At 48.7% G+C, this 11,449-nt stretch overlaps 1 protein-coding gene across 5 annotated transcripts; it reads right to left on the bottom strand.

Annotated features, from left to right (window-relative positions):
• Nucleotides 1-1,302: 1,302 nt before the first annotated feature.
• On the bottom strand, nt 1,303-8,287 carry IL1F10 (interleukin 1 family member 10). Of its 5 annotated transcripts, none has more exons than XM_010958974.3 (5): nt 8,235-8,287; nt 4,660-4,720; nt 2,665-2,750; nt 2,296-2,423; nt 1,303-2,004 (listed from the first exon to the last, which is right to left on the bottom strand). In XM_010958974.3, exons 2-5 carry the CDS (start codon nt 4,689-4,691, stop codon nt 1,792-1,794), a joined length of 459 nt encoding a protein of 152 aa, XP_010957276.1. In that variant the 5' UTR covers nt 4,692-4,720; nt 8,235-8,287; the 3' UTR covers nt 1,303-1,791. The 5 variants fall into 5 exon arrangements, with proteins under 5 accessions (XP_010957276.1, XP_074210578.1, XP_010957277.1 ...); XM_074354477.1 differs by lacking the exon at nt 8,235-8,287 and adding an exon at nt 6,516-6,622 and having other exon boundaries at nt 2,571-2,750; XM_010958975.3 differs by lacking the exon at nt 8,235-8,287 and adding an exon at nt 6,516-6,622.
• Between the last annotated feature and the right edge of the window lie 3,162 nt (nt 8,288-11,449).

The following is an 11,449-nucleotide window of genomic DNA, read 5'->3' as shown; positions in this document are numbered from 1 at the left end:
TCTTGCCCACCTCCTAACCCTCTTCATCACTCTCCAGGCTCCAGCCCCCCAGCCTTCCAGGCACACTGAACCCATCTGTCTCAGGGATGCACATTTGCTATTTCTCTCCTGCATCACTCTTAGTCCCACTCCCTCCTGTCCTTCAGCCTCAACTCAAATGTCACCTCCTCCAAAAAGTCAGAGTCACTTTCCCTGACCACCCTTTCTAGTGTTACCACTGAATACATACCACCCTCACTCTCTATCATGTAAACTGCACTTGTGTGTTTTCTTGTTTGTTTATTTGCTTGTTCAGTGTTTCTCCCACTCAGTTTTCAGCTCCAAGGAAGTTTAGTTCTGTTGATCCTAGAATAAGAGTAGGATACAAATTTGTAGAGTAACTTGGGGGTCAGCCAGGCCACGTGTACACGTACAGCCTGTGTGACCTTCAGCAAGTTATGGATGTCACTTCTTTTAGTCCCGTCTCTTTTCCTGTCAAATGCAGGTATGAATACTTGCCTTGCAGGGTCATCCTGAGGGTGAAGACGCACTGTTTTTAAACATCCTGGCCCATGGTACACACTGGACAGATGCCAAGTGCTTGTACAAGAGAAAGTACTCCAGCAGCCCACTCCTCTGAGCCATGATACCACCGGTTCTTGCTCTAGGTTGGAGTCTGACCATGGATTCTCCAAGAGATGAAGAGGGATCTGGGCTCTGAGGAGGATGGTCAGTTTCTTTCTTTTTTTAAATGGAGGTCCTGGGGATTGAACCCGGACTTCATGCATGCTAAGCACATGCTGTACCACTGAGCTATACCCTCCCCCAAGGGTCAGTTCTAACTGTAAACTCTTAGTCGAGCTCTAGCCTTGTATTCTCAGCTATAACCAGTCATCAGTAACTCATCAGATCCACAGTAAACCTTAAACTCAGGACATCCAGTCCAAACTCACTCCCTCTCCAACTCTGTTCCTCCTCGCTTCTCACGCATCAACACCAGCAGACAACGAATGGTACCAGTCAATCAGTTGGGTCTGATTCATCATGAAGTATCTGATAGAAAAATTGTGACCTGAACTACAGCTGAAATTGTCAGCAGCCCACGGCGTTGTCCATGGACAGAGCAGGAGAGCTGGGTTCTGCCCGGAGCTTCTTGGTGGTTTCTGGAAGCAGAGGGAGTGGAGAAGAAGCTGTGGCCAGGCTTCCAAGAACACACCGAGTTACCCGGGGCCTCTTGCATTAAACCCTGCACACAGAGGCCACCAAGGCCCTGTATTTATTTCCTACAGTTGCTGCAACAAATGATCACAAACTGAATGGCTTAAAACAACACTACTTTATTCTTTTACAGCTCTGGAGGTCAGAAGTCTGAAATGGGTTCCACTGGACTAAAGTCAAGGTGTCAGCAAGGCCACATTTTTTCTGGAAGCTCCAGGGAGAATCCATTCCCTTGCCTTTTCCAGCTTCTAGGAACCACCCACATTCACTGGCTCATAGCCCCCTCCTCTGTCTTCAAAGTTGGCAGCATAGCATCTTCCAAGTTCTCTCCGACTCTTACCCTCCTGCCTCCGTCACAGGAGGATCCTTGAGATTGACTACGTTGGGCCCACTGGGATAATCCAGGATGAATTATCCTTAACTTCACCACATTTGCAAAGTCCTTTTTGTCATGGAAGGTAATATACTCACGGGTTCTGGAGATCCAGATGTGGACATCGCGGTGGGGGGGGGCATTATTTTGCCTACCAGAGACCCTGGGCAGGATGAGCTTGGTTTGGGGATATCAGGCTGGGAACTCAGCACCCGGTCTCCCTACCGACTCTGTTCAAAGTAGAACTCAGTGCAGGCTGAGGGCTCACTCTCCTTGGTGAGTCGGATGGGCTGCTGGGGTTCAGCCGAGCCACAGAGGAACCAGCCAGGCCAGGCAGCAGCTTCGAGCCTGAAGGTGGGGCCCAGGCTTCTCTGGAAGAAGGTGAAGCGTGTGGCCTGCTCACCATTCTTGTACAGGTCCTCGATGTTCGCATCCTGCGGGGACAAGGCGGTGGCTTCTGGATGAGGCTGCAGATTGAATGTCAGCCCCTCTGGGGCTTGACCAACAAGGGACCAGACAGGGTGAGTCCTTCTCTAGGGAACTGCCCTCTGCAGGTTTTGGAGGGGAGGGTCTGGGTGCTGGGTGCAGAGAGAGATGGTGGAAACCTGCATGAGAGGGACGTGTGGACCTGGCCGGAAATCCACAGATGGGTGCAGAGATGCCAGAGCATCCTGGAGGCCAGGCCAGGTCTACGGCGGCCCCCAGAATGGGGCACGGTCTCTCACCTCCAGCTGCAGGGAGGGCCCGTCTCCAGTCTCCACACATGCCAGGCAACGACTGCCTCCCTGGATCCCCAGGAAGATGGGGAAGTTGGTGCGGTCCAGGCCTCGGTTGGGGAGTATGCAGATCTTCTCTGGGAGGGAGAAGAGGAGAGGAGAGAGCCAGGAGATGAGGGGACCCCATCTAAGGCTCTGGCAGGAAGGCACTGGGCCAGGGCACAGCTGGCCTGGCCTCCGCATCAGGCTGCAGGGCGAGCTGGGATCCCTGCAGGGGTCCTGACCCTTCACTACGAGAAGTCCTCGGAAGATCCCTGCCGCTCCTCTGGCCGTGACTGGAGGCAGGAGGGAAGGGGGGCCTGAGCCACAGGCGCGCACCTGCACAACGGTTGTCTGCATCGGGGTGTCCCACCAGGAGCTGGCTGTCTCTCACGTACAGCGCCTTCTGATCCGCGTCCTTAATTCTGCAACAGGACGGCAGGACTGAGGGCCCGCCCCGCTCAGGCCCCGCCCAGCCCCACAGCCCTCCCACCCCCGCTCTGACTGGCCACTCTGAGCACTAGGGGGTCCTTCTCCTCCTGCAGGTGAGGAGTGGGGCACTGCTCCGCCCCAGAGCCTGTCAAGACCAGGCCAGCCTCAGGCCAGGGAAGGCCTTCCGGGGCCCGTGACTTCCCGAGGCTGTGCCCCTCTCTTTTCACCAGGCTTGGCCCCTGTCGGGCCGTCACAGCCGTGACGGGCACCTGTGTCTTCTCACTGAGGGGTAGAGAGTTTTCCTCTTTTCCACGCCCCTCCTGAGAAATTTCCTAATGAGGTTCCAATGTCTCTGGGACACAGTGAGCCTTATCCCCGATTTTCTGGGCCCACCTGATTTTTTCTAGTAAAGACATTAATTTATTGTATAATAAAGTGTAATTTGTTTTTCAGATATCTTAAAGACTTCAAAAAAAATTTTTAATGAAGTTACTGGGGATTGAATGCAGGACCTCACGCATGCTAAACCCACGCTCTACCACTGAGCTATACCTGTCCCCCGGCCCCAAAAGACTTTTTATAGAAGAAAATCCTCAAATGAGGGAAAAAATCCTATGTAATGGTAAGTGTGCCAGCCTGGTCACCCTGCTCTGGTGAGTGTTGCAAGTGTATGAAGGGTGGGGTGGGGTGGGCTGTGCCGTGGGTGCCAAATACAGGGGGTCAGTGAACTGGAGCAGGGCCTGGTACAGGCTTGGGGGTTGGCTGTGGTTCTAATGATCAGCCTGGGAGGGGAAACACATGCTGGGAAGCCTGGAGGGAACCGCAGTGAGTCTTTGCAATATCAAAGTCATGCCCATGCTGTCAGTCCATTGCTGGCTGGTTTCAGAGGTGGTTATCAGTCGTGGTTATCAGTCTGGGAGCCCTCCTTACCTTCGAGGCCAGAACCTCTGGGCCAACACCACCTCCAGGAGATTCCTCTCTTGCAATAAGAGCTCATGATAATACCCTTAGCTAATGACTGGATGTGTTTACGGCAGGTTCACTTGCACAATAAAGACGAAGATCTGAAAAGAACCTCGGTTTGCTGGCTGGCATGCTCCCTGCATCCTGGACAACCAGGAATTGTGGGAAATTCACCTGCCAGCAACATTCTGCTCAGGGACCAGAACCCAGACTAGATGCCCCAGAGAGCTGACATCTGTTTTGTCAGTTGCATGTCTTGCCTTCCCGGCCACATTGTAACTTCCTGGAGGCCCTGACCAGTCCCCCAGGTCTAGGATACAACAGGCCTGTGAAGGAGCTAAAGAAATGCATCCCAGAAGTCAGTCTTATTTTATTTTTATGAGACCTTAACTCATTCCTTGAAGGGCTTGAGAGAGTTTAACAAGAATCATAGGCAATAAAGTGGTAAACTCTTAAGTAAAGACTCAAATGTCAAATGAGATGAAATCCAAGTAAAAGTTGGAAGCCCAGCCTGGGAGTCAAGGCCACAGAGGCTAACATATAAAGACCCTATCACTGGGATGCAAAATTATCTCTGAGCTTTTAGAGAGAGGAGGCTGGAGCAGCAGAGGGAATATGGAGTCTGCATCCTGGCCCTGTGTGACACCAGGTACTTTATAACCTCTTCTGAGCCTCAGTTTCCAGATCTATAAAATGGGCTTAGTAATGCTCACCTTGTGGATTCCTCAGGATGGAGGCAAGGCAGCAGGATGGCTGGCATCTTGCAGAGGTTCAGGAAAGAAAGCTACTGTGTTTATGATGGTGATTAAGCTTAATTATGGGGCACTTGAGATTTCTGGGGTGAGAAGGAGCCTCTTCCTCTGACTCAGCCTTCCTTCCCGCTTCCTCTTTTATCTCCAGACCCCCGATTAGGAAAGGGAGGGCTCCAGGAAGACTTACATGTAGTATCTTGCCATGGGGAGGGAGCACATTGCTGTGGTCAGGGGTGACTGGGTCCTTGCTGGCAGGGAAGAAGAAAAGGGTTGTCAGGGAAGGAGGGCAGTGGAGCTGTGGGGGCGCGGGGCAGATGCCCCGAGGGCCCAAATCGCCCAATCAGAGGGCAGAAAGGTCTCATCGGCCTGCCGGAATCCACCAAGGTCTACCCAGCCCAGTGAGCTCCAGGCAGCAATGCATCTCCCTCATTCGGGGCTGTCCCCACACACCGAGCTGGCAGAGGGATGAGCTGTGACTGTGCACTGGTCCTCGCTCTGGGAAGCCAGGGAACAGGTTCTCCCAAAGAGTTCAGCCAGGAGCCCTCCCCAGGGCTGAGACTGGGCTGGACTGGGCTCCAGCCTCACAGTTTGAGGACGAACCTGACTCCAGTCTTGTCCCACTCCTCAGCCTGGCCTTAGACTCACCACATTCCCACCTTCCTCGCCCTAGCAGGGGCTTAGGGCCCAGCAAAGAGGGAGGAACAGTGCCTGCAGGTGGGGCGGGCAGGGTCTCCCTGCAGAATTAGGAAGCATCGTTCCAGGGACTGGATGGCTTTGCCAGGACTGTGAGAGACCATCCAAACCCCCACTTATTCCAGATGGAAAACAGGACAGGCTTGAGATATACAGACTTGTGTTTCTGAGGAGAAATGATGTGAACTGAAGCCAGCGTCCCCATACAAACCCCAGAGCACAGCCCTTCACACGGCTCCGCTCCTTCCGGTGGGACCATCCTGCCCCAGAGATTCTCCCCAAAATGACCACCTCAGAAAGACCATTCCAGAATCCAGCATGGAAAGAAGCTCAGAGCCAATCAGGGCATGAGAGTGGTTGGAAAATAGCCCAGAAAAGTAAATCCAAGAATGGCTAGAGCTGAGGTTTACAGAGTAAACCTGATTCTCTCACCGTGCAAGAAGGGAGGGAGAAGAGAAAAGAGAATAAAACAGAAAATTAGAGGAAATGGGAGAAAGGTGGAAACAAAGGAGGAGGGCCCTGAGAGGGACCCTGTGGGATGTTTTGGGAAGCAGGTAAGGAGGAATAGGTTGATGCTGATGGCAGGACTTCCGGCCACCTCAGCAGCCCCGAGCAGCATGGCCTGGGTGTTAGGAGGAAGGCTGTAGCCCAGGTGGCTTTTAGCATTGGATCTACCACTCAATCACCTTAGACACGTCCTTTCCTATCCCTGGGCTTTGCAGTGGGAGTCTTAAGGGTTGTTGAAAGCAAAGGATCACAGGACACCAATAAGAGTACAAATCCTGGATGGGTGTTGGTGATGTGAATCAAACTCTTAAAGCATTCTACGTACTTTGTCATTTCATTTCTTGCCCTTATTCTCAGGGAAAATAATGCATTGCCTGAAGTTTTAGCAATAAAGATGTTCACTGCATCATTTTTTTATAATAGCAAGAAATTGGAAATAACCTAAATGCCCAATAAGAGTGATTGTTTAAAAAAAATTATGGCAAACTTAGTAAACAAGAAAGTCTGTGTTCATCAAAGATGACGTAGAAAAACATTTTATGATATAAAAAGATCAAAAGTCAAATATATTCAGTGAAAAGTGCTGGTCATAGATAACATGTGCACAATGATTCCATTTAAATCCACATGCATACCTAGAAACAAAGAGTGTCAGTATGGTCATAGGACCTACCGATGGCTGACAGGATTATGGGTGATCTTTAATTTTTTTTTTAACATCTCAACATTTTTCCTTATATTATATAAATTTCCTTTGTAGTATAAAGTAAATTTTAAATTTTAAAAAATGAAGTGTTCAGTTAAAGTCATTGGCTCCCAGCACGGGCCTGACCATTGAATCACCTGGGGGACTCTTGAGAAGTGCTGTTTCCTGGGCTGAAGGTTCTGGAAGTGACTCCGTGATCAGCCAGGCTTGGGAACTGACACATGAGCTCAGTTCTTCTTACTCCCTAATAAACACATAAATCACCTTCAGCTCTTGTTAAAAATACAGGTCCTGATTCCCTAGGTCTGGGGTGGGACCTAATGATATTAATGCTGCTGGTCCCTGGACCACCCTTTGAGCAGCAAAGGACCGGAAGATCTCCCCAGCCCTGATCGGCTGACGGCATCATGACCTTGACGCAAGCCCACTGAGAGCTGATGAGCGTTCCTCCCACTTTTCCTGACTCCGTGTCAGATTTCTAAACAAGTCTCAGTAAGTTACTTCTTCCAAACTTTGGTTTCTTGGTAACGATTAGCGCTGTGCCCACAATCCTGGTGTCTCTGCCTTCAGTCCAGCCCGCCCTATCTGAGTTCCCCGGACTCATATTCTAAGCAGTGCTTTCATCTCATCCCCGCCCAGCTCTAGAGCCTACTCTGGCTTCCCGCTGTACGAAGCACGTATCTAAGTGTATCTCACTGCTCTGTGGACGCTAAACCACCCCTTTGACAACATGACTTCTTTCTTGTCTTCTTAATGTGCACACTCGGTTAGCTTTGGTTTCCCTGCCTCGAAAGCCAGCTGTCCACGTCGTTGTCCATGCAGATCTATTGGCATTAGGGCCACTGGACATGGTATTATTACCTGTGGGTTGAGTATCTAATTCTGCCAAGTTAATGATCAGCTCAGAGTAATAGCTCAGACATGCAAGGTCAGGTCACTTAACCTCCAATCTTCAGCTTTGGCATCGATAAAATTATGGCATTAGAGTATGTGGTTATTAAGATTCTTTCCAGATCAAACTATCAATGATTCCATGACTCAGAGTTTAATGAATCTCTCTTTTACTATTGCAGACCTACTTTGAACTCTTATCACATTTCACTGGATTGTTTATTGTTCTATATACGGACATTTGTTTCCCTTATAAAAGCTAACAAGATCCTGAAGGCACAAAGCATCCCTTGTAGCTCTCTGCAACCACCCCAATGGAGACACATCAGTGCTTAAGAGCAGGACATAGAAACACACACAGCAGATTTGCATGGTAAGGTTGGTTCTAGGCTTAGCTCGGCTACCAATTTTGTCTTGCCACCTTGGGGAGTCCCGTTTTTTTGTCCCTACACCTCCAATTTATTATCATTTGGAACAGAGATTTGGGCAAGGTCAATATTTTTCAAAACTACTTTAAGTTTCAGAAGGACACTTTACCCAGGAACCTAATGAAAGTTAAATGGGTAAAAGACACCTGCTTTTACTGAAGCAGGGGGTGATGGAGACACCAGCACCCAGCTAGCACTGATGACTGAGACAAACATGGGGCATCTCTGAGGAACCCCCGAGTTCACCAAACATTGTGGAATACCACTGGCTTAGATGATTTCTTCTGAAATTATTTTATAAAATCCATGGTCCTAAATATTTTAAAATCTTGATTTGGTTTAACCTATACCCTCCCCTCCAATGGCTCCTTTGTGCCCCTAGATTTATTTAGCGTGCCATCGTGTTCCATGGCAGGGATAGCTTGATAACTAGAGAGCTTGCCAGGAGGAGTTAAAAGGAGATGGCATGTCAGAGATTTTGACAGAAGGGAGGGAAAAGAGAGAAAGAGAGAAAGATACTGCCTGTCCACCACTGACCTGCAGATCCTGGGTGCCTGGAACCTCCAACTGATTTCTCCAGGGCACCTGCTCTGAATTTATACTGTCTGGACTGGGTGGGTCAGGCCTGTAGCAATCTTTATAATTGGCTCCAGGATGGGGAAGAAAGGCCCAGGGATTTCACAATATCTTCAGCACAGTACAGATAATAAGAAGGTGGGGGCATAAATGAGTGTTTGTTCAAAGGGGAGAGAGTCACCCATAAAGCCTCGGCAGAAGCCAGGCACTGGGGCTCTGCTCATAGCTACTGTCATTGGTACTGTCATTGGTGGTTTTGGCAGCCAGATAAACAATGCTGGGGTCAGACGTCTTTATATCACCTTCCTTTTGGTGCCCCATGGGGCCATGGGGCTCTATCCTAGGCTTAGAGAGGCAGAAGAGGCAGGAGTGAATGTGTCTGAAGGGCCAAAGGACAGACTTTTGTCTGTAGCCAGGCTATAGCCAGTGAGGCAACGTGAGAACGGGGGCTGATGGCATTGTGAGTGTGGTCCTGTTTAGGAAGATGAGAAGAAAGTCTCTGTTTTTCAGTAGGTTCTATTAGTTGGTACCAGCTTGACGAAATGGAATGTCTAAGGAATCCCACCTGCAGATTAGGACATTGACCTTAGATTCATCCTGGGACAGAGCAGTATCCATGCCCTGGACTATGAGGGCACCTGACAGATTGTGAGCAGGGCAAGGATAAAGAACATTCAGGCCTCTCACTGACATTACTTAATTCAGTCCATCCATCCATCCATCCATCTATCCATCAGTCCATCTACTCATTCATCCATACATCCATTCATCTGCCTGTTCATAAGGGGCAGAGGCACTTGGACATAGTATTTTCTGGGGACCAATGGCCTTAATGTAATTCTCCCTCATAGGTCATTTGCAAAATTCCGTAAAGGGCTTGATGAGGAAGCGGGAGGAGTCAGTCCAAAACCTAGAAGTCTGCAGAGATGAGAAAAGATGGGCATCAGAGAAATGCAGATCAAAACTGCAATGAGGTATCACCTCACACTAGTCAGAATGGCCATGATTAAAAAGTCCACAAATGACAAATGCTGGAGAGAGTGTGGAGAAAAGGGAACCCTCCTACACTGTTGGTGGGAATGCAATTTGGTGCAGCCATTACAGAAACAAGTATGGAGATTCCTCAAAAAATTAAAAATACACTTACCCCATGATCCAGCAATCCCACTCCTGGCATATATCTGGAGGGAACTCTAATTCAAAAAGATACATATACCCCAATGCTCATAAAAGTACTATTTATAATAGCCAAGACATGGAAACAACCTAAATGTCCACCAAAAGATGACTGGATAAAGAAGCTGTGGTACATTTATACAATGGAATACTACTCAGCCATAAGAAAGAATAAAATAATGCCATTTGCAGCAACATGGATAGACCTGGAGATCATCATTCTAAGTAAAGTAAGCCAAAAAGAGAAAGAAAAATACCATATGATATCACTTATATGTGGCATCTGAAAAAAGAAAAAAAAAGAAGACACTAATGAACTTATCTACAAAACAGAAACAGACTCACAGACAGAGTAAACAAGCATATGGTTACCTGGGGTGGGGGGAAGAGGGTAGGAAGAGATAAATTGGGAGTTCAACATTTGCAAATATTAACTACAAAATATAAAATAGATAAACAACAAGTTTCTGCTGTGTAGCACAGGGAACTATATTCAATATCTTGTAGTAACCTAGAATGAAAAAAAGTATGAAAATGAGTATATGTATGTATATGAATGACTGAAACATGATGCTGTACACCAGAAACTGACACATTGTAACTGACTATCCTTCAATTTAAAAAGAAAAGACTGGCAGAGATGGGAACAGATTTCTGTTTTCTAAGGCCAGAGACCATTCTTCACCCCCTCTCCCAATCTCTTGTCCCCTCAGTAGAAAAGGTCAAAGCAAGGGGTATCATACCAGGCAACCCATGAACGTTGACTAAGCATTTACAAGGCTGTGCGACAAAGGCCTACAACACGTGGTCCCTGTCGTTAAGTAGCTCTCCAGTCTGGCTGGGGAGCTAAGTCATAAACACTTGAAAAGATAATTAATAAGACCAGACTCTCTAATCTGTGAGCCAAGGGAATATTGGAGACAACAGAGGCAGAGAACCTCCTTCAGTAAAAAGGTAAATTCCCAGAACTGAAAGGGCCTTGGCGATGCAGATGGGCTGCACGTGGAGAATCTGTGCTTCAGCATCCCTGAGAGAGAGAGATGCTGCAGCCCCCAGCAGAGCCAAGGACCTCTCAACCTGAAGAAACCCTAGCAGTGTGTGTGGTCCTTATGGTTAAAATCTGGGGCGTCACACAGAATTTCCGCTCCTTGGTCCTACTTGTGCTTTCTGGAATTACACAGAACAAGGCTATTCTTCTACCTGAAGGCAGGGGTCAGGGTGAGGGGGCTCCCTGAGTGTTGCTTCTTCAGGATAAAGACCCTCAGCTCCTTAGCCTCTTGCCTTATGACTTGGTCTTGGGACCCTCCTGTTCTTCAGGGCACTGTTAAGTCCCCAGTGCCTACAACTGGAACACACTCCACGTGACATGGGTATTACACTGCTGTAAATACAGGCCTCGCCTGAGGGCTTACACTGAAACTGAAGACCTCTGAAACCACCCTACCTCCCTCACTTGGACAGCCCTGGTGAGCCCAGCCCACACATTCCTAAATGTAGCATTTTACTTTCCGCTTTTTCCAACTGCTCATCCCTGCGAAAGCCCTTTTGAATTCTATCATCCTACAAATGATGAAGCAATGACATTGGGCTGGAGAAAGCTTCAAGAATGAGGTGGAATCCCGGGAGCGTGCAGAAGGGCGGGTCCATTTAGATGGGCGGGTCCATTTAGACTGGGTGGAAGTGAGAGAGAGAGACTATCCCAGGGTGGAGGAACGGTTTCCACACGCTGCTCTCACTGGATTCCAATTATTTACCAAACACAATTCGAGGCGCTTGGAAACAAACTGATACAGCCTTGACCTTGAGGTCATTTTCAGGGCTGCAGACCCCCAAGTCAATTTATTGCAAGGAGGGGAAGTTAGCATAGAGGTGAGCACAAAGCACTATCAGAGCAGGGGATCTCAACCCAGCAAAGGTTTCTCGGAGGAGGTGATGGCTGGGCATGTGGGCAGAGAGTGTGTGAACCAGGTCTGTTCTCGGCAGCCCTGAGAAGCCTGGGG

This window comes from Camelus bactrianus, chromosome 28 (genome assembly GCF_048773025.1).
Source record: "Camelus bactrianus isolate YW-2024 breed Bactrian camel chromosome 28, ASM4877302v1, whole genome shotgun sequence".
Lineage (NCBI taxonomy): Eukaryota > Metazoa > Chordata > Mammalia > Artiodactyla > Camelidae > Camelus > Camelus bactrianus.
This window is presented reverse-complemented; position numbering and strand designations above follow the sequence as displayed.